A 21,498-nucleotide genomic window follows, 5' to 3' on the forward strand; every position below is an offset into this window, starting at 1 on the left:
ACTTTTGATGTTTTCCCTACTCTACAATGTAGAAAATAGTAAAAAATAAAGAAAAACCCTTGAATAAGTATATGTTCTAAAACGTTTGACTGGTAGTGTATATAATAAATAAGGTTATTATGAAATGTCCATATCAACAATTGAAACGACTGAAAAATGCAGTACAAATTTCAAAAGAAAATGCATTTAAGCCTACCTTTACTTGAAAAGGAAGTACATTGGTCTGTCATTCAGAGTGATCCTCCAGTCACAGAAGAACCCTATGTCCATTATTTTATTCTGTATGCAAACAGCAGGCCCACGGTGTTGTGGGAGAAGCATCCCCAGGGCCTCCTTCCATTTTTCACTCTGACACAAAAAGAGGAGTTACATTATTCCAATTCAGACATTTTTTAAAGTGCGGTATAGTCCATGTGTGAGTTCAAGGGATGACAGCGCCAAATTATGTAGACACGTCCAAATGTGCAGAGTTTACCCCAGGCAATACCCACACATCGTGTTTAGGCAATATGCATGTGCAGCAATGCAACAAATGAAGCTACTTCAAGCTAGGCAAGGAAAGGCGACCTATGCTGACCCTGTCCATTAACAGTGACTAGAGTCAGGAACGGCAGCACGTGTCACCGATTTGAATCGGTGGAAAGGAAGGCATGAATACACTGACTCCTTTCCTGAGAGATTGATGCAGTTTTAGCACATTTTGAGATTTTGAGCATAAGAATCATTGAGAAAAAACATCACATTAAAAAAAGAATGGCAATTGTTTATATTATTTTTCTATTAAATTATCACAGGGTGAGCATTGCCTATCCTGCCTGCCTGCATGTGTGTGTGTGTGTGTGTGTGTGTGTGTGTGTGTGTGTGTGTGTGTGTGTGTGTGTGTGTGTGTGTGTGTGTGTGTGTGTGTGTGGGAGTGGGGGGGGGGGGGTTAATATAGATTAATATAGTCCATCCACACGTTGGCGCACTTGCTCTGGTTCGTTTTTGAACTGTTGCAGTTTATTAAAATTCTAAAAATGGGATTCAAGTTATTGTTCTCTATGATTAAAAATGAAAAAATATAGGCCTAGTTCTGCATGAAATGAGAACCAACATTAGAAGAATGCATTACGATGAGTAGCCTATTTTCTGAAAGGAAAAGAAACCTAAAGTTAGATATTTTGAAGCTGTCAAAATTAACAATGTTATATCACACGAACGAATAAAAGTCTAGGCCTATAATCAAAGAAAATTTCATATTTGAGTTATTTTGTAAGAGTCATAACACATTTAAAGGTTTAAATGAGAATTTTGTCTCTGTACCAGCGCGAGTTTGGGCAGGCTACTAGGTGCAGAACTGGTTGAAAATGCACAGGAGGTGCTTTGGAATCGACATGATTGACAGCTCTGCGTTGGTGACATCACTGTACGACAAAAAGCCTCGTTGGGGAAGCGAAGGCACCAATCAACTGGACTGCTAGTGTTGCTGCGCTCAGGAGAGAGAGCTCCCACAGCCACACACTCACTATACAGTCTGATCTTCTACACCTGGTCTCTGCTAAACTTTATCTAAAAGTTCGCATTTGAAGATGTTCAACGACAGTGCTTTATATTTAGATCCGTCCTGCCTACACCAGTCTGCTTCCTCCTCATAGATATAACTTTAGGCGATTTTTGTATTCTATTGACCAAGACGTCTCCAGATTCCCAGCTGCGGAGATATGTGCGAGAGAACGGGGTCGGAGCAGTGCACGGACTGTCTTTCGCCCGCAGAGGAAAAGCGTGGAATAAACACGAATTAATGTGGAATTTATTGGAGCCCAAAGCTGGAAGGACGACTGGACACAGCGCTTCCTTATCAGGTAAAACAAGTTAGAGGTATTCATTATTGAAGTCAATGACAACTTTTATATTTAGAGAAAAGTTGAGAAACTCTCATAAAATGTCCATCCGCTGAGTATTCTGGATAGAATAACCACGTTTCTTTTTTCCATTTTGTATTTATACATTTTTTTTGCGGGAGGGGGTACATAAATTCCGAAACATACTGTACATACAAAAATTAATACTGTTAGTATCTTAAGGATATGTACTTTTGATGTTGACCTAGGTGTGTTTTGATGTCTTGTCTGCGCAGTGGGGTACATATGGCCAGGATACGAACGTCATATCTCACACCTGCGAGCCCCTTGAAGTAACTCTACCCCGCATGATTATAGTCATACATTGCCGTCAAAGCCTCACCAAATAGACGCTTGTAGCGCTTTCTGACTGCTGCCACGACTGTATCTACTGGAACCTTTTTGATACCTACATTCTGTCATGCTTTGTGTGTTCTATGGTCTACGTGGTATTTCCTTTATACACCCCCACCAAACACTATCTCTTCTGTAATTGCAGACTTTTTGTCTGCCGTCTTCTCTCTGTCTTCTTCCAGTTTCTTTGATTTCTCCTTTCCTGTAGGCTACCACCCCCCTTTTGTTTGACAAATCTCTTTCATTACTTTCTCACCTTGATATTCTGGTGTTTTAGTTTTGCCGCTATAATGTTAAAAGATCAATCCCCTATTTCACTAAGCATAGCCCGCGGGATGTTATTGCCAACCTTTATGTTCTTTACTTCAAAGTGACGTGTCTTTTCTTTTACACATTACTATTATATGGAAGAAGAAACCATTTATCGCAGCTGGGCTGGGAGGAATGTTACAGTGAACCTCCAATGTCTCTCCTGTCGATAGCTGTCTGTGTGCTGTGTCGGCGGCGCATGTGTATTGACATAAACTGCTCTCCTCTCCTCGCAGGGACTAACTGACCATGGTCGCCGTGTTTCGTTCTCTCTTGGTACTGCTGCTGGCTCAGGTGTTGCTGGGAGGCGCTGCGGGACTAATCCCCGAGGTCGGCCGGAGGAAGTACAGTGAGTCCGGGAAACAGAGCCCGGAGCAGTCGGAGAACTTTCTCAACGAGTTCGAGCTGCGGCTCCTCAATATGTTCGGACTTAAGCGGAGGCCGAACCCGAGCAGACAGGCTGTGGTGCCTCAGTACATGGTGGACCTGTACCGTATGCATTCGTTGAACGGAGACCACAGCACTAAACGGCCCCGGAGCATGGGGAGGCACGCAGAGAGAGCCGCCAGCAAGGCCAACACGATTAGAAGCTTTCACCACGAAGGTACGTATTAGTGGCATATTTCACCTGGCAAGGTAGAGCACCTCTGCTCCCTCAGACATGTCAACCCTGTATTTAAACATGACTCAGAGTGTGAAGAGGATTTTCAAAGCAATTACACTTTTTTTTATGACAGGCCCACTCATATCCTAAAAGAGTGACACGCGTCAGGGACACACACCCTTCATAAGTAGATCATAAAATAACAAAGGGTAATTTAACAATGTAACTAGTAAAACTCATTATCAGGGTTCGACAGAGAAGTACTTGATGTGTAACTTTGAAGTGTAAAGTAGCCGAATCCCTGAAATATTCAGTGATGCAACCCGTTACCCGGAACATTCCATTGACTGTGCTATAACAGGCATCAAAACATCAAAGGTGGTGGGTGGTATCACAAGGGTCATTTGTTTCTTAATAATTGATGGTGTTTGCGTGGGCCCTGAAAACAGTTTTTCCAGACACGCACCACAGGAGAGGGATAAAGAAAGGGCGGTGTGCGTGCGCAAGTGATAGTCATCGCCCTGCTGCTACTTCAATAACACACGACATGACATTACACTACACTGTCTACACACGCAGTATGACAGAGGCCACTGTGGCAGACATAGCTCCGTCTCATTTTTAGACAGGACTAGTCAGTTCATTACTCATTCTGGTTTTGGGGGTGCGCGTTATCCTTTTCCAATTGCTCTCTCAATGCGCACTCTTTATGCGCAATTACGCACGTTCAAATAATAGAACCACGTAATTAGGCGTACATACTTATTATGTAGCTACATATGCGTCGCGGACTGCGTGATTGTACATTAAAGCTACACATTTATATACCTTAGAAACACATGCAGACCAGATTATTGTTTCAGTTTGGGCCAATTGGTCTAAATGCTCAAATAAATATGAGGTATTTGATCCAAGAGTTCAACTGGAGGCAAAAATTGACATTTTCTTTGGGTGTTGTGAACTCTGGTGGTGTTTTTTGATTTGGTATTGCATCTGTACTATGTTGTATAATAGCAGTGGGTAGAGAGGTAGGCATGTGCTCAGAGGATGTCTAACCCTCTAGTCTAGTGTTACAAGGCAAATAGTTCATTTGGGCACTACATTTACAATGCTGCAACAAAACACACCAGAACAGTTAATAATGAAACATGAAAACCAAATATTGAAACTTTAAAAAAAAAATGTTTTTTGTACAGTCTATCTGATAGTACCTGTCTTTGGCTCTAGCTCCAGTAGTGTACGGTATATGCCCAATGTGTCCATGGATGGCCTTCTACACAGACTCCTGAGTGTTACACTGCACAAGAAAGTTTCCACCCAGTGAATGACTCATTGGAGTGGTTGGGTCAGGATGGGTGGCTGGTTGGTAGTTCTCCTCTCCTGAGGCCTGGTAGGGATGACACCCAGTGGACTAACTGACACACTACAAACACCACTGACACTACAAACACCACTGACACTACAAACACCACTGACACTACAAACACCACTGGCATAGTACAAACATCACTGGCACTACAAACACCACTGACACTACAAACACCACTAACACTACAAACACCACTGGCATAGTACAAACACCACTGGCACTACAAACACCACTGGCACTACGAACACCACTGACACTAAAAACACCACTGACACTACAAACACCACTGACATACTACAAACATCACTGGCACTACAAACACCACTGACACTACAAACACCACTGGCACTACAAACACCACTGACACTAAAAACACCACTAACACTACAAACACCACTGACACTACAAACACCACTGACATACTACAAACATCACTGACATACTACAAACATCACTGACATACTACAAACACCACTGACATACTACAAACATCACTGGCACTACAAACATCACTGGCACTACAAACACCACTGACACTACAAACACCACTGACACACTACAAACATCACTGGCACTACAAACACCACTGAAACACTAAAAACACCACTGACATAGTACAAACATCACTGGCACTACAAACACCACTGAAACACTAAAAGCACCACTGACATACTACAAACATCACTGGCACTACAAACACCACTGAAACACTAAAAACACCACTGACATACTACAAACATCACTGACATACTACAAACATCACTGACATACTACAAACATCACTGGCATACTACAAACACCACTGAAACACTAAAAACACCACTGACATAATACAAACATCACTGGCACTACAAACATCACTGGCACTACAAACACCACTGAAACACTAAAAACACCACTGACACACTACAAACATCACTGGCACTACAAACATCACTGGCACTACAAACACCACTGACACTACAAACACCACTGACACTACAAACACCACTGGCATAGTACAAACATCACTGGCACTACAAACACCACTGACACTACAAACACCACTGACACTACAAACACCACTGGCATAGTACAAACACCACTGGCACTACAAACACCACTGGCACTACGAACACCACTGACACTAAAACACCACTGACACTACAAACACCACTGACATACTACAAACATCACTGGCACTACAAACACCACTGACACTACAAACATCACTGGCACTACAAACACCACTGAAACACTAAAAACACCACTGACACACTACAAACATCACTGGCACTACAAACATCACTGGCACTACAAACACCACTGAAACACTAAAAACACCACTGACACACTACAAACATCACTGGCACTACAAACACCACTGAAACACTAAAAACACCACTGACATACTACAAACATCACTGACATACTACAAACATCACTGGCACTACAAACACCACTGACACTACAAACATCACTGACATAATACAAACATCACTGAAACACTACAAACACCACTGACACACTACAAAACCACACAGGTATGGTGACGGGGACTGAGACCACTCCCTCCACTAGTGTAAACCTCCGCTTGACCTTAATTGTAGCCATTTGGGATACATTTCAGCCATGTTCAGTTGTCTACCGTTGCATCCTCCTGTCTTTTCATCCAATGCTCCAGTGCAGCACGGTTTGGGGTATTTTGATTGTTCCTATGGTAGAGGTGGGAAGAGTGGGGGGTCCTATATGTTTAATATACGTGTAGCTACACATGTAAACCATAATGTCAAAGCCTGAAGCCTTATCCATTCTTCACATCTGTTCCGTGATATTCATTTCAGAGAGGCAATTCATTTCTGTAATATCGGGTTTCAATTGTATTTAGTTATCTTTGCCAAACAGAACATTTCCAGGCCTAACTCAGTAACCGGCTGCCATAGACAGCAGAGATGAAGGACCTGATATTAGCCGTTATCTTTTGTTTTGGCCCACAGAGAGCCAAGAAATGAGGAATGTTGATGCACTCATATCTGTGCTTCACAACTCTTAGACAAGCCCCAACATGTTGTTCACACAGTGCATGCAGTACCTCCTGCACTCACACAGCAGGGTTCTGGATAGAGAGAGAGAGGGAGACAGGGGAGGGGGGAAAGATTTGGAGCTAAAGAGAGAGAGAGAGAGAGAGAGGGGGGGATTTGGGGTGCGGAGAGAGATAGAGAGAGCGAAGGGGAGAGAGGGATTTTGGAGTGAGTGGGCGAAAGAGAGAAGGAGAGAAGGAGAGAAATAGAGAGAAGGAGAGAAGGGGTTTGAAGGAGAGAAATAGAGAGAAGGGGTTTTCCCACATCAATAAGGATTGATGGGTCTAATTGAGGTCTTTGTGCTTCTGGAGAGAGATTTAGGATGAGGGGGTGGAATTTCCTAAATGCCTCCTTTGAAAACGCCCTGAGTTCAAAGTTAGTGTTTATTTTACCACTCCAAACAGATAACAAGCATGTCTTTGTGCCATCTGTAAAACACTTAAAGGTAAATGTAAAAAGTTTGACTACAATCAAGAAAATATAAGTGCTGACATTGACATATGTATCCAACATTTGTTTTACACACTAATGTTAGTAATTCATTCTCAATCAGGCCAAATATACACATAGGAATAAAATGTGTATGTAGAGACTGCTACAAAAAGGTGTAAAAAACATAAAGATAAATGAGCCATACAGATAAATGAGCCATACTTCCCTGTGGCCCGTAATTATGTCATAATAATCTAGCTTTGATGATTCCATGATGGACGACAATTCCTTTTTCCACACATTCAATAATAACAGCACTCCATCATGTAGCAGCCACATCCTAAAGGGCAGCACATTCTCCATGGCATTTAGTGGCCTCGCATGCATAATGGTTAGATGCTATCACTGGTCTTGGCTTGATCTTATCAACATTGGAACACCACTGCTTTGATGTCATGACATTTACTCTGATGAAATCTATGAATCTGACCATATTGCAGCTGGATGGTCATATCTGTTAGCTTTTGCCTTTCCACTGGATTTAGTGAGTGTGTGTATGATGACATGAATGACAACTATGTCTCTGTGGAAAGAATATCAGTTTGTCAGGACAGTAAACCTTTGTCAATCTTCTTCCCTGTTCCTGTATAATCTATAAAGACATACATGTTTGCCTCTACATTTTTTAAATACATTGCAGCATGCTCTCCGTGTGAGCACTGTATCTACCATTAGTGGCTCTCCTCTATTCCCAGTAACTTTCTCCATGGAGTTACTCTACCACCTTTATCAACACAACCTTTGCAGTAAAAAAAAAAGCATGTCCTGATCATAGACATAAATGTCTATGTCAACATCATCCACTGACCCTAGCTCTCTCCTTTTCCTCTCTTGTAGAGTCCATGGAGGCTCTGGCCAGTCTGAAGGGCAGGACAACCCAGCAGTTCTTCTTCAACCTCACCTCCATCCCTGGAGAAGAGCTTATCACCTCTGCAGAGCTCCGGGTATACAGGGACCAGGTCCTGGGGGCCACAGCAGCTCCCACCAGTAACACCAGTCACAACAGCAGTAACAGCTCCAGGACCAGTGCTGGTGGCTTCCATCGTATCAACGTGTACGAGGTGTTTGGAGCCCCTGCGTCTCCCCGTGGGGAACCCCTGACACGCCTCTTGGACACGCGGCTGGTGCAGGACTCTCTGAGCCGCTGGGAGAGCTTTGACGTCAGCCCCGCCGTGTCACAGTGGACCTCCGGGGGGCGCCACAACCACGGCTTCCTGGTTGAGATGCTCCACCCAGACACCCTGGAGGGCGAAGAGGGCCAAAGACAGAGACGACACGTCAGGGTAAGCCGCTCCCTCCACGGGGACCAGGACTCATGGCCTCAGGCTCGCCCCCTGCTGGTGACCTACGGTCATGACAGGCAGGGGAATGCGGTGCTGCACAGGGACAAGAGGCAGGCAGCAGGCCACAGGAAACAGAGGAAGAAGCACCAACACAAGGCCAACTGCCGCAGACATGCCCTCTACGTGGACTTCAGCGACGTGGGCTGGAATGAGTGGATAGTTGCACCCCCTGGCTACCATGCCTTCTACTGCCACGGGGAGTGCCCCTTCCCATTGGCCGACCACCTCAACTCCACCAACCACGCCATCGTTCAGACGCTGGTCAACTCTGTGAACTCCAACATCCCCCGGGCATGCTGCGTGCCCACAGAGCTCAGCCCCATATCACTGCTCTATCTGGACGAGTATGAGAAGGTCATCCTCAAAAACTACCAGGATATGGTGGTGGAGGGATGTGGCTGCCGGTGAGACACACCGAGACAGAAGGATGGAGGGATGGAGAGACTCAGAAAGAGAGAGAGAGGGAGGTTATATGGACACCCGGTTTCCCAATGAAGACGTTTTATTTATATGACAGAAAAGACACAAACATAGCTATTTTGGAAGAAGATTAAAAACAAATATATATGAATATATTTATGTCTACTTAAAGTTGGGGAAAAAAATAAATATTTTACTCAGAGGAATAATCCTTTACTGGTTTTGAAAATGTATTTCTGATGTACATTTCAAAATGGGTGCAATACCACATGAAGTACAATGCTCAGATTTTTATTTGTATTTATTTCTATTATAACCACTTTATTTGTAAATAAATAATGTGTATTTATCATGAGAAAACACTTTGGTTGCTCCAATTGTCCACACTTGTCCAGCTGACTTCCCAATTCGTGTTGAAAAGCATTCAAATCAAACTAAGGATGTCACGGGGTCAAAAGTAGCAGAACCTCTCCCACATAAATTAGCCGCAAAATAACAGAGAAGACAAGGTTAAAAGCTAACTCTCTAACAGTGGATGCCAAGATGAAGCATTTACACCTCTTATGATAAACGCACAGTAACTGGAGCCTGGCGGTGTGTTTTGAAAGGGTCAGTGTAAGTGATGTAATGGTCTGCAGTGGGGTACAGAATCACAGAAGGGTCCAAGGCTGCTACATCTATACAGATGTTATAAGGTCTCTGGGGAGGACTGGGAAAACACAGCGAGATGTTTTCCTCCAGTAGGTTTACATGGCATTGCACAGATCCCTGGGAAGGAAACCAGAGGTAAAAATTAACCCCTGGGAAAAGTTCATTTTCTTAACTTGAGAGAGAGAAAGAGAGAGAGGGGGGAAGTAGGGAGAGAGAGAAAGAAAACCAACAAGCTGAGTTGTGTCTGTGCTAGGGATTTGTATTGTGTCTGTGCTAGGCTGGGCTGGGCTGTGCTGTGCTGTGAGGTGCTGTGAGTTTGTTGACTGTGCGATTTGAGACATGACAGGCTGCAAGCTATCAGACAGACACAATGGGCCCTCAGCAAGACACAATGACTACAGCTGCTTTAATTAATAAAGACAAACAAACACACACACAGACACAGGTGTCCCTGCTCCATATGCACATGCTCAGGCACATTGTCCCGCTTTTGGCTGCCTTCTTCTGTTGTGGTTTTAGTTCTGTTAAGCTCCGTTATACCTGGTTCTAACTTGCGTCCTTTGTCCTGATCTTGTCCACATTCTGATTGTGCCCACATTTTTTGACAATAAAAAAACTGATCTGATTTTGAATAGAGGTAGTCAGACACGTCTAGATATCTTACAAGTGTAAATCAATCTGGACAGTGAAACTATTGAAATGATCATTATTCCACCCTCTAAAGTCATTGACAGGTGGCACCATTGACTGATTACATCAATATGTGTCTAACAATAGATAGATGAATATGATTTTGAAAGAAAAGCTGTGAAATAATTAGCATAAAGGAAGGGACCAGGAAATGTGTCCACAATGTAGATACAATGGACGGATAACAGACACATTTTAATACTATATGTAGACATATTTCTGTAAAGGTTGGCACAATAAGAATATAGAAAAGATCAGGACAAAGGACCCATGTTAGCACCAGGTATAAACGGGGCTTTAGAATGAATGAACACTAATGAACAACACTCCAAGTGACAAACAACAGGGGATTAATGCTCATACCTTATTCATATGGACAGATAATGGCAGGATGGGATGGCAAAAACAAAACATATCACATGTCCAAGACAGAGCACAGACATAAAGGTTAGAATTAATATCTTAATACTTTTATTGTTCTCAGAGAAGTAATGCAATCACTAGCCTACATGGAGTGACTGGGAATAGTCCTAAAAGAGACAGATGAAATACATACTGGAGCCACACTGGCGGGGTAGATAATGAGAGAGTGAGAAGAAGAGAGAGCGAGAGAGGAAAGGTTGTGGAGTTTGACAGACTGTTTTCTGCTGTGTTTGCATTAGACAGAGTTTGGAACGGAACACAAGGCAGCTCAAGAAGCTCTAAATATAATGTTTTTTATACGAGCGCACATTGGAACCATGGAATGTTGGTTTTAAACTCAGACACATGCATGCACTCACTTGCAGAGAGCAACCCATCATGGTTGTTTTTTCAATCAGCGAAGACTTTTCTGGTAGGCTTTTTGGGGAAACAATCCATTTTAACAAATATATGCTTTCAACTCAAGTTCATCTATCGTTTAATAGTACCGGAGTTACATTTCCAAACGGCTGTATAATGGTGAAATGTCTTATCCTTAAGCCCCTAAGTCCTAAGATAACAACTTTCACTCATTCTCTGATGTTTTGCCATTGTGTATATTGAGAAGTCATTGTGCAACAGACAGATGTTATTTGTATTTTTTTAAACCTTTTTTTAAGCAGGGAGTCAACATTGAGACCAGTCTCTTTTTCACAAGGGAGTCCTGCATATACAATTTCATGAGATAAAAACAAAAATCTAATACAATATAAAACAAGTAAAATACAGCAAAACACAAATATTTAAGAAAAACTATTACATTCCTCAGTAAAAAGATGACCTAATACCTAATCTTACCCAGCACCCACCTGGGTTATGCAACAAGCAGCCATTTTGTGCTAGAGCAGTTCCGGTCCATCAGTTTCAATCCCCTGGCCTACACATGTTATTTTATTTTACCTTGCATCCGTTCCCCCGATAGTTCTCATCTGGTGTCCATTTCTGTAGTGTAGACCCCAACCACAGAACTCAGAGCAGCACATGGTCCCCCCCTATAGCCCTGCCTGCCTGCCTGCCTGCCTGCGTCTGTCTGTCTGTCTGTCTGTCTGTCTGTCTGTCTGTCTGTCTGTCTGTCTGTCTGTCTGTCTGTCTGTCTGTCTGCCTTTCAGCCTGTCTGTGTGCCTTTCTACCTGCCCGTCTCCCTCTCTGCCTCCCTCCCTACCTTGCCACAGCACACCATTTTAATGGACTTCAGGAGGAAGTCACTTCGCTGACAAAGTTAATGAAAATGTGATGAAAATCAACTAAATGTTCAACAGTAAAACTTTACACCCCCCTCCAAAAAAACCTGAACTGCCAACACTTTTAGGTCGGAAGAGGGGGAGAGGGGGTTGGAAGAAAATGCCTGTGTTAAAACAATGTTAGATTTAATGGTTTGCCTTTATAGCTACAGTCTATAAACCTTTCATTGGAGTGGGGGGAAATACTGCTCCCAGGGTGGGGGACACGTGGGGTGTACTCCTGAATGTTGCCCTCCTTGCCCCCTAATCCAACTCCACTTGGTTCTGGTACTCTGTGTCAGCCAGTGTTTCTCACCCCCCAGGGGCTGGCTTTAGGGCCAGGTTTATATCAGCAACCCCCCCTTCTACCCCACCTCCTCCCCTTCCTATCCTAGGGGACCAAGGTTAGAGGTCACAGTAATGATCTATTATGACTCACTTCTACCACAGCTCTGACTAGCAGACTTGTCACTTTGCCATAAGCTGTTTGTGACAATGCAGAGTGACAGTCCTCAGTTCTATTAGGGTAGACTACCATGAGCACTGCACACTGTCAGATAAGACTGTGTGTGTATATTTCTGTTATGCCCATGTATTATGGTTTAGCTAAAAACAACTGTGAGATATGCTGTGTGAGATATGCTTGGTTTAAAGGGGTCCTCCTTCACCTGCTACACAGGCCTCAAACTAAATCCCTCTCCAAACTCAAAGCTGGTTATTTTATTCCCTTTCTGAGCATCTGGTAAATAAGTTAAAGGTGTGCTTCTCTGTTTTTGTTTACACACAACAGAACGGCTGCAGAACTGATGAGAATAACATAGAGAGAGAGGGAGAGAGGGACTCTCCCTCTCAAACTGGCATGGCAGGCCCATTCGTTTAGCTGTGTGCAAACCACACCAAAAGTATCTGCAGCCCCAACAACCAAAATCATAAGGGTTCTGAAATCAGATTTCCAGATTTCTGGCGGTGCTGTATTCGGAAAGTGTGCGGCGTGCCGTGCACCTTTGATGAAGCGAAGTGCTCCGTCCGTCGCTATGGGAGATCTCGGCCCCGGCCTCTCGCCAGGCAGGGTGGGGCGCTTGTGACTCTTTCTTTCTTCTTCTTTTTGTCTTTTTTTCTTCATGTGCTGCACGCTAATTTTAGAGGTGGTGCACTGCACATGGTGTTTTTTCTGTTTTCCGAGAAGCATCAGTGAGATGACGTCCAGCATAGCTGAAACTGTGGCATCTCTGAACACATCAAAAACAGGCGCTCGTTTGTCCACACAGTCAACAGGAGAAACAAATATGGAAATGGATTTTTCCAGAATGACTGGGAGAGATGATAGTACTTATTCTTATATAGTATTTTATTCCATTGTGTGTGTGCGTGTTCATGATTTTACTATCCTTGTGGGGACCAGAAGTCCTCACAAGGATAGCAAAAAAACAAGTGAACATTTTAACATGGAAAAAGGCTATTTTAGGCTTAGGGGTCAGCTATAGGGTTAAGGTTACAATTAGGGTTAAGGGTTAGGTTTGGGTTTGAGGTTAAGGTTAGGGTTAGGTTTAGGGTTAGATTTAGGGTTAGGTTTAGGTTTAGGGTTAGGGTTAGGGGTTAGGTTTAGAAATGGGAATCAATTGTTTGGTTTCCACAAGAAAAGTAAAACAAACGTGTGTGTGCCTTCTCGTGGTAGTGGAGCTAAGCCACAGTGCACTGTCAAGGGCCTACTCATTCTAGAAGAGGCTACATTGTTAAATACTTCTCCTCAAGGCAACGTGGATGGACATGAGTCTATTCCAGGCAGCCAGTGTATTTATGATGGACTCACCAATAGGCAAACAGGGATCCATGTTTCACAGTTTTATATTCTGAACTGACCAATTAATCCTCCAGCTAAAGACCACATTACAGAGTCTTCACAAAAAAACCTTGGCTTACTCACCTCAACATTAAGTCTTGTCACAGTTTCTCCTGTGAGTTGCCATGTTGCGTGGATCTGTCGCTCTCTCCAGGTCCCAACTGGATCTAGAATCAACAGACTGAAAAAACAAATGTTTATTTAAAAAAAAACTTTATAAATACATGATTTAGTATTTATTTATTCAACCTTTATTGAGGAAGATAAGTCTTTAAGATGATATTTTACAATAATGTCCATATTATATAAGGTGATGAAATATACAAGGGTATATAACAAAGTATTGAGATGAACTTTTTTTATTGACCAAATACTTATTTTCCACCATCATTTGCAAATAAATTCATAAAAAATCCTACAATGTGATTTTCTGGATTTTTTTTCTCATTTTGTCTGTCATAGTTGAAGTGTACCTATGATGGAAATTACAGGCCACTCTCATCTTTTTAAGTGGGAGAACTTGCACAATTGGTGGCTGACTAAATACTTTTTTTGCCCCACTGCATATGATTCCATATGTGTTATTTCATAGTTTTGATGTCTTCATGATTATTCTACAATGTACAGTCATGGCCAAAAGTTTTGAGAATGACACAAATATTAATTTCCACAAAGTTTGCTGCTTCAGTGTCTTTAGATATTTTTGTCAGATGTTACTATGGAATACTGAAGTATAATTACAAGCATTTCATAAGTGTCAAAGGCTTTAATTGACAATAACATGAAGTTGATGCAAAGCGTCAATATTTGCAGTGTTCACCCTTCTTTTTCAAGACCTCTGCAATCCGCCCTGGCATGCTGTCAATTAACTTCTGGGCCACATCCTGACTGATGGCAGCCCATTCTTGCATAATCAATGCTTGGAGTTTGTCAGAATTTGTGGGTTTTTGTTTGTCCACCCGCCTCTTGAGGATTGACCACAAGTTCTCAATGTGATTAAGGTCTGGGGAGTTTCCAAAATATCCATGTTTTGTTCCCCGAGCCACTTAGTTATCACTTTTACCTTATGGCAAGGTGCTCCATCATGCTGGAAAAGGCATTGTTCGTCACCAAACTGTTCCTGGATGGTTGGGAGAAGTTGCTCTCGGAGGATGTGTTGGTACCATTCTTTATTCATGGCTGTTCTTAGGCAAAATTGTGAGTGAGCCAACTCCCTTGGCTGAGAAGCAACCCCACACATGAATGGTCTCAGGATGCTTTACTGTTGGCATGACACAGGACTGATGGTAGCGCTCACCTTGTCTTCTCCGAACAAGCTTTTTTCCAGATGCCCCAAACAATCGGAAAGGGGATTCATCAGAGAAAACGACTTTACCCCAGTCCTCAGCAGTCCAATCCCTGTACCCTTTGCAGAATATCAGTCTGTCCCTGATGTTTTTCTTGGAGAGAAGTGGCTTCTTTGCTGCCCTTCTTGACACCAGGCCATCCTCCAAAAGTCTTCTCCTCACTGTGCGTGTAGATGCACTCACACCTGCCTGCTGCCATTCCTGAGCAAGCTCTGTACTGGTGGTGCACCGATCCCGCAGCTGAATCAACTTTAGGAGACTATCCTGGCGCTTGCTGGACTTTCTTGGGCGACCTGAAGCCTTCTTCACAACAATTGAACCTCTCTCCTTGAAGTTCTTGATGATCCGATAAATGGTTGATTTAGCAATATCCTTTCCTGTGAAGCACTTTTTGTGCAAAGCAATGATGACTGCACATGTTTCCTTGCAGGAAACCATGGTTGACAGAGGAAGAACAATACCAGCCTCCTTTTTATGCTTCCAGTCTGTCATTCAAACTCAATCAGCATGACAGAGTGATCTCCAGCCTTGTCCTTGTCAACACTCACACCTGTGTTAACGAGAGAATTAATGACATGATGTCAGCTGGTCCTTATGTGGCAGGGCTGAAATGCAGTGGAAAAGTTTTTTGGGGATTCAGTTCATTTGCATGGCAAAGAGGGACTTTGCAATTAATTGCAATTCATCTGATCACTCTTCATAACATTCTGGAGTATATGCAAATTGCCATCATACAATCTGAGGCAGCAGACTTTGTGAAAATTAATATTTGTGTCATTCTCAAAACTATTGGCCACGACTGTAGAATATAGTAAAAATTAAGAAAACCCCTTGAATGAGTAGGTATGTCCAAACTTTTGACTGGTACAGTACATAAGTATTCATACCCCTGAGTCAATACTTTGGAGAAGCACCTTTGGCAGTGATGACAACTGTGAGTCTTTCTGGGTAAGTCTCTAAGAGCTTTCCACACCTGGATTGTGCAACATTTGCCATTATTCTTGTCAAACTTCTTCAAACTCTGCCAAATTGTTTGTTGATCATTGCTAGACAACCATATTCAGGTCTTGCCATAGATTTTCAAGTAGATTTATGTCAAAACTGTAATTTGGCCACTCAGGAACATTCACTGTCTTCTTAGTAAGCAACTCCAGCATAGATTTGGCCTTGTGATTTAGGTTATTGCTGAAAGGTGAATTCATCTCCCAGTTTAAACCAGGGTTTCCTCTATGATCTTGCCCGTGCTTAGCTCCATACCATTTATTTTTTATCCTGAAAAATGTCCCAGTCCTTAGCGATGACAAGCATGCCAATAACATGATGCAGCCACCACTAAGCTTGAAAATATGAAGAGTGGTATGCTTGTATTGGATTTGTCCCAAACATAACACTTTAAATTTAGGACAAAAAGTGAATTGCTTTGCCACATTTTTGCAGTATTACTTTAGTGCCTGGTTGCAAACAGCATTCATGTTTTGGAATATTTTCATTCTGTACAGGCTTACTTCTTTTCACTCTGTCAATTAGTTTAGTATCGTGGAGTCACTACAATGTTGTTGATCCATCCTCAGTTTTCTCCTATCACAGTCATTAAACTCTGTAACTGTTTTAAAGTCACCATTGGCCCCATGAAATCCCTGAGAGGTTCCCTACCTCTCCAGCAACTGAGTTAGGAAGGACGCCTGTATCTTTGTTGTGATTGATTGTATTGCTACACCATCCAAAGGGAAATGAATAACTTCACCATGCTCAAAGAGATATTCAATGTTTATTTTTTTCACTTTTTTCCACGTCTACCAGTAGGTGCCCTTCTTTGTGAGGCATTGGAAAACCTCCCTTGTCTTTGTGGTTGAATCTGTGTTTAAAATTCACTTGTCGACTGAGAGACCTTACAGATAATTGTATGTGTGGGGAACAGAGATGAGGTAGTCATTAAAAAATTATGTTAAACACTATAATTGCACACAAAGTGAGTCCATGCAACTTATTGTGACTTGTTAATTAAGCTACTTTTTCCTCCTTAACCTATTTAGGTTGGCCATAACAAAGCTTGAATACTTATTGACTCAAAACAATTCAGCTTTTCAATTTTAATTAATTTGTATACATTCTTTAAAAACATAATTCCACTTAGACTCTATGGGGTAATATGTGTAGCCCAGTAACACAACAAAATGTGGAAAAAGTCAAGGGGTGTGAATACTTTCTGAAGCTACTTGAAATGACTTTCTATATCAATGTCTTCTATAGATGACGGACCTGGCCATCTTGTTATGAGTACACCAGAGGAGGCTGGTGTGAGGAGACATAGGAGGACAAACTCATTGTAATGGCTGGAATGGATTAATGGATCGTATCAAACAAATCATACATATGGAAACTACATATTTGACTCCTTTCCATTGAATCCATTCCAGTCATTACAATGCGCCTGTCTTCCTATAGCGCCTCCCACCAGCCTCCTCTGGAGCACACAGATTGTAAACATGGGGCCTTTATCATCTTGCTTCAGCCAGTAGATGGCAACAACCAATCTGTTACAATAATGTGACCTATCATCCACTTGAGAGATAGTTAGTCTGAGCTGTGAATGACCAAGTAATGATTTGCATCTATAGTGCATTCGGAAAGTATTCAGACGCCTTGACTTTTTCCACATTTTGTTACATTACAGCCTTAATCTAAAATCTATTAAATACATGTTTCCCTCATCAATCTACACACAATAACCCATAATGACAAAGTGAAAACAGTTTTTTTGAAATCGTAACAAAAAATAAATAAAACTGAAATACCTTATTTATATAAGTATTCAGACCCTTTGCTAAGAGGCTCAAAATTGACCTCAGGTGCATCCTGTTTCCATCTATTATCCTTGAGATGTTTCTACAACTTTATTGGTAAATGTAATGGATTATTTGGAAAGGCACACACCTGTCTATATAAGGTCCCACAGTTAACAACGCACGTCAGAGCAAAAAACAAGACATGAGGTCAAAGGAATTGTCCATAGAGCTGTGAGACAAGATCTGGGGAAGTGTACCAAAACATTTCTGCAGCATTGAAGGTCCCCAAGAACACAGTGGCCCCCATCATTCTTAAATGGAAAACATTTGGAACCACCAAGACTCTTCCAAGAGCTGGCCATCCGGCCAAACTGAACAATCGGAGGAGAAGGGCCTTGGTCAGCGGTTCAATCAAGACAGAGATCCAGAGGTCCTCTGTGGAGATGGGATAACCTTCTAGAAGGACAACCATCTCTGCAGCACTCCACCAATCAGGCCTTGAAGGTAGAGTGGCCAGATGGAAGCCATTCTTCAGTAAAAGGCACTAGACAGCCAGCTTTGGATTTTGGCAAAAGGCACCTAAAGGACTCTCAGACCATGAGGAACAAGATTCTCTGGTCTGATGAAACCAACATTGAACTCTTTAGCCTAACTGCCAAGCTTCACGTCTGGAGGAAACCTGGCACCATCCCTACAGTGAATCATGGTGGTGGCAGCATCATGTCTGGAGGAAACCTGGCACAATCCCTACGGTGATTTATGGTGGTGGCAGCATCATGTCTGGAGGAAACTTGGCACAATCCCTACGGTGAATCATGGTGGTGGCAGCATCATGTCTGGAGGAAACCTGGCACCATCCCTACGGTGAATCATGGTGGTGGCAGCATCATGTCTGGAGGAAACCTGGCACCATCCCTACGGTAAATCATGGTGGTGGCAGCATCATGTCTGGAGGAAACCTGGCACCATCCCTACGGTGAAGCATGGTGGTGGTAGCATCACGTCTGGAGGAAACCTGGCACCATCCCTACGGTGAATCATGATGGTGGCAGCATCACGTCTGGAGGAAACCTGGCACCATCCCTACGGTGAATCATGGTGGTGGCAGCATCACGTCTGGAGGAAACCTGGCACCATCCCTACGGTGAAGCATGGTGGTGGCAGCATCACGTCTGGAGGAAACCTGGCACCATCCCTACGGTGAAGCATGGTGGTGGCAGCATAATGCTGTGGGGATCTTTTTCAGCGGTGAATGAAGCAAAGTACAGAGATATGCTTGATGAAAACCTGCTCTATAGCGCTCAGGACCTCAGACTGGGGCGAAGGTTGACCTTCCAACAGGACAACAACCCTAAGCACACAAATGACAACACAGGAGTGGCTTCAGGACAAGTCTTTGAATGTCTTTGAGTGGCCCAGCCAGAGCCCGGACTTGAACCTGAACATCTCTGGAGAGACCTGAAAGTAGCTCCCCATCCAACCTGACAAGCTCTGGCTTGAGAGGATCTGCAGAGAAGAATGGGAGAAACTCCCCAAATACAGGTGTGCCAAGCTTGTAGCCTCATACCTGAGAAGACTCAAGGCTATAATCTCTGCCGAAGGTGACTCAACAAAGTACTGAGTAAAGGGTTTGAATAGTTATGTAAATGTGATCATTCATTTAAAAAAAAAATACATTTGCTGTCATGCGTCTGTGTGTAGCTGGTGTGATGAGTCAGGCACAGGACAGCAGATTTTACTCAGTAATATAACAATACATGTCGTATAAATACAAATACAGACCGCAATACAAGAAACAATTACTCACAAACAAACATGGGGGATGTCACGCCTTGGTCTTAGTATTCTGTGTTTTCTTTATTTGTGTGGTCAGGCCAGGGTGTGACATGGGTTATTGTGGTGTGTTTTTTGTCTTGGGGTGTTGTGGGGTGACTAATTAGTCTATGGCTGCCTGAGGCGGTTCTCAATCAGAGTCAGGTGATTTATCGTTGTCTCTGATTGGGAACCATATTTAGGCAGCCATATTCTGTGAGTGTTTTCGTGGGTGATTGTTCCTGTCTCTGTGTTAGTGTTCACCAGATAGGCTGTAATAGGTTTCGCGTTTCGTTTGTTGTTTTTGTTATTAAGTTATTTCATGTATCGTCTATTCTTCATTAAAGAACATGAGTAACCACCACGCTGCATTTTGGTCTGCTTCTCCTTCAACTGACGAACGCCGTTACAGGGGAATAGAGGGTTAAATAATGTAAGTAATTGGGGAATTGAAACCAGGTGTGTAAGACAAAGACAAAACAAATGGAAAATGAAAAGTGGATCGGCGATGGCTGGAAGGCCGGTGACGTCAACCGCCGAACGCCGCCCGAACAAGGAGGGGGACTGACTTCGGCAGAAGTTGTGACATTTGCAAAAAAATCGATAAACCTGTTGTTGCTTTGTCATTATGGGGTATTGTGTGTAGATTGATGAGGGGGGAAAACTATTCAATCAAAATGAGTGTAAGGATATAGTGTAACAAAATGTGGAAAAATACTTTCTAAATGCACTGTATATAGCAGTAAACTTCAATTCAAAGAGCTCTACATTGTAAGGTGGTAACTCACAGTGGGGTTTAGTCTTTTACTGGGAGTGCAAGATTTTGACAATAGCAGTGGTCAAGTTCACTAAGATATGTTCCATCGTGGAACCAAAGCTTTCATGATATTAATATTCCTCACTTCTGTTCTGATCTGATTGAAGATGGAGATTAGGGACTGTCGCCTGTCTTTGGGAACCCAACTCCAAAAAAGATAAAGATTGGCAGCAGTGGTGTTCTTTTGTGGAAGACTAGGAATGAAGAAGATTAATTAATTCTGACTAGAATATCATTGTTCTGAAACTTGACATCTTGAAGCCATCTTGCCACAAAACTGCCTTTGCCGAACTCTGTCTATCCCTGCAAGGCTCTGAAAGGGACCTGTTGTGAAGGGAGGTTTAGAGCCCTCAGTTGGTGGTCTATGAGAAAAACCTGGTCCTAGACCACGTGTTTTAGAGCAGATTACCGTGGGGTCCAGACCAGATGCGGAGTGTAAGCAACTGGCTTGTGTTATCCTGGGTGGTTTTGGAGGAATCCACTCGCCACATTCTTCTCATTAACATAATACGCTTTGTATAAGCGGCCAGGTCGGTGCGCTCAAGGACACACATTCCGCTCCTCTCCTCCTCTTCGTCCTCCTCCTCCTTCTCCTCTTGCTTTCCGTCCGTCTTTCTTTCTCCTCTCTCTCTCCTCCTCCTCTTCCTCCTCCCCCTCCTCCTCTTCCTCCTGCTCTCCTCTCCTCTCCACCTCCCATCCTCCCACCTCTTCCCCCTCCCTCTCCTCCTTCTCTCATCTCTTCTCTTCTCTACTCCCCTCTCCTCTCCACCTCCCCTCTCTTCCCCCCTCCTCCTCCTCCTCCTCCTCCGCCTGCTCTCCTCTTTGGTTAGTCTCTGTGTTTCATTAGCTGGGTATATTGTCACACCTCTCAGTGCTGGAGAGAAGTCATGGGGATAGAAATGTTTCATGTGTGTTTTCTTCCTCCTGCAGGTACGCCTATGGCCTCGCAAAGTCTGTTTCACTCTTCAGAAACAACCCTGAGTGATCTTGGCTAGAGTGTGCCTGAAGTCAACACATATTTGTACATTTTTTAAATGTATTTT

The 21,498-nt window shown here is 43.1% G+C and overlaps 1 protein-coding gene across 2 annotated transcripts; it reads left to right on the top strand.

Moving 5' to 3' along the window:
• Positions 1-1,453: 1,453 nt before the first annotated feature.
• Positions 1,454-14,086, top strand: LOC118376183 (bone morphogenetic protein 2-like). Of its 2 annotated transcripts, XM_035762869.2 has the most exons (3): positions 1,454-1,841; positions 2,780-3,147; positions 7,906-14,085. In XM_035762869.2, exons 2-3 carry the CDS (start codon positions 2,793-2,795, stop codon positions 8,817-8,819), a joined length of 1,269 nt encoding a protein of 422 aa, XP_035618762.1. In that variant the 5' UTR covers positions 1,454-1,841; positions 2,780-2,792; the 3' UTR covers positions 8,820-14,085. The 2 variants fall into 2 exon arrangements, with proteins under 2 accessions (XP_035618762.1, XP_052379905.1); XM_052523945.1 differs by lacking the exon at positions 1,454-1,841 and having other exon boundaries at positions 2,787-3,147; positions 7,906-14,086.
• Positions 14,087-21,498: the final 7,412 nt, after the last annotated feature.

Source organism: Oncorhynchus keta, chromosome 8, assembly GCF_023373465.1.
Source record: "Oncorhynchus keta strain PuntledgeMale-10-30-2019 chromosome 8, Oket_V2, whole genome shotgun sequence".
NCBI lineage: Eukaryota > Metazoa > Chordata > Actinopteri > Salmoniformes > Salmonidae > Oncorhynchus > Oncorhynchus keta.

Coding starts and splice junctions, on each gene's coding strand:
- LOC118376183 (XM_035762869.2), top strand. CDS start 2,793: ATGGTCGCCGTGTTTCGTTCTCTCTTGGTACTGCTGCTGGCTCAGGTG. Junction 3,148..7,905: donor TAGAAGCTTTCACCACGAAG/GTACGTATTAGT, acceptor CCTCTCTTGTAG/AGTCCATGGAGGCTCTGGCC.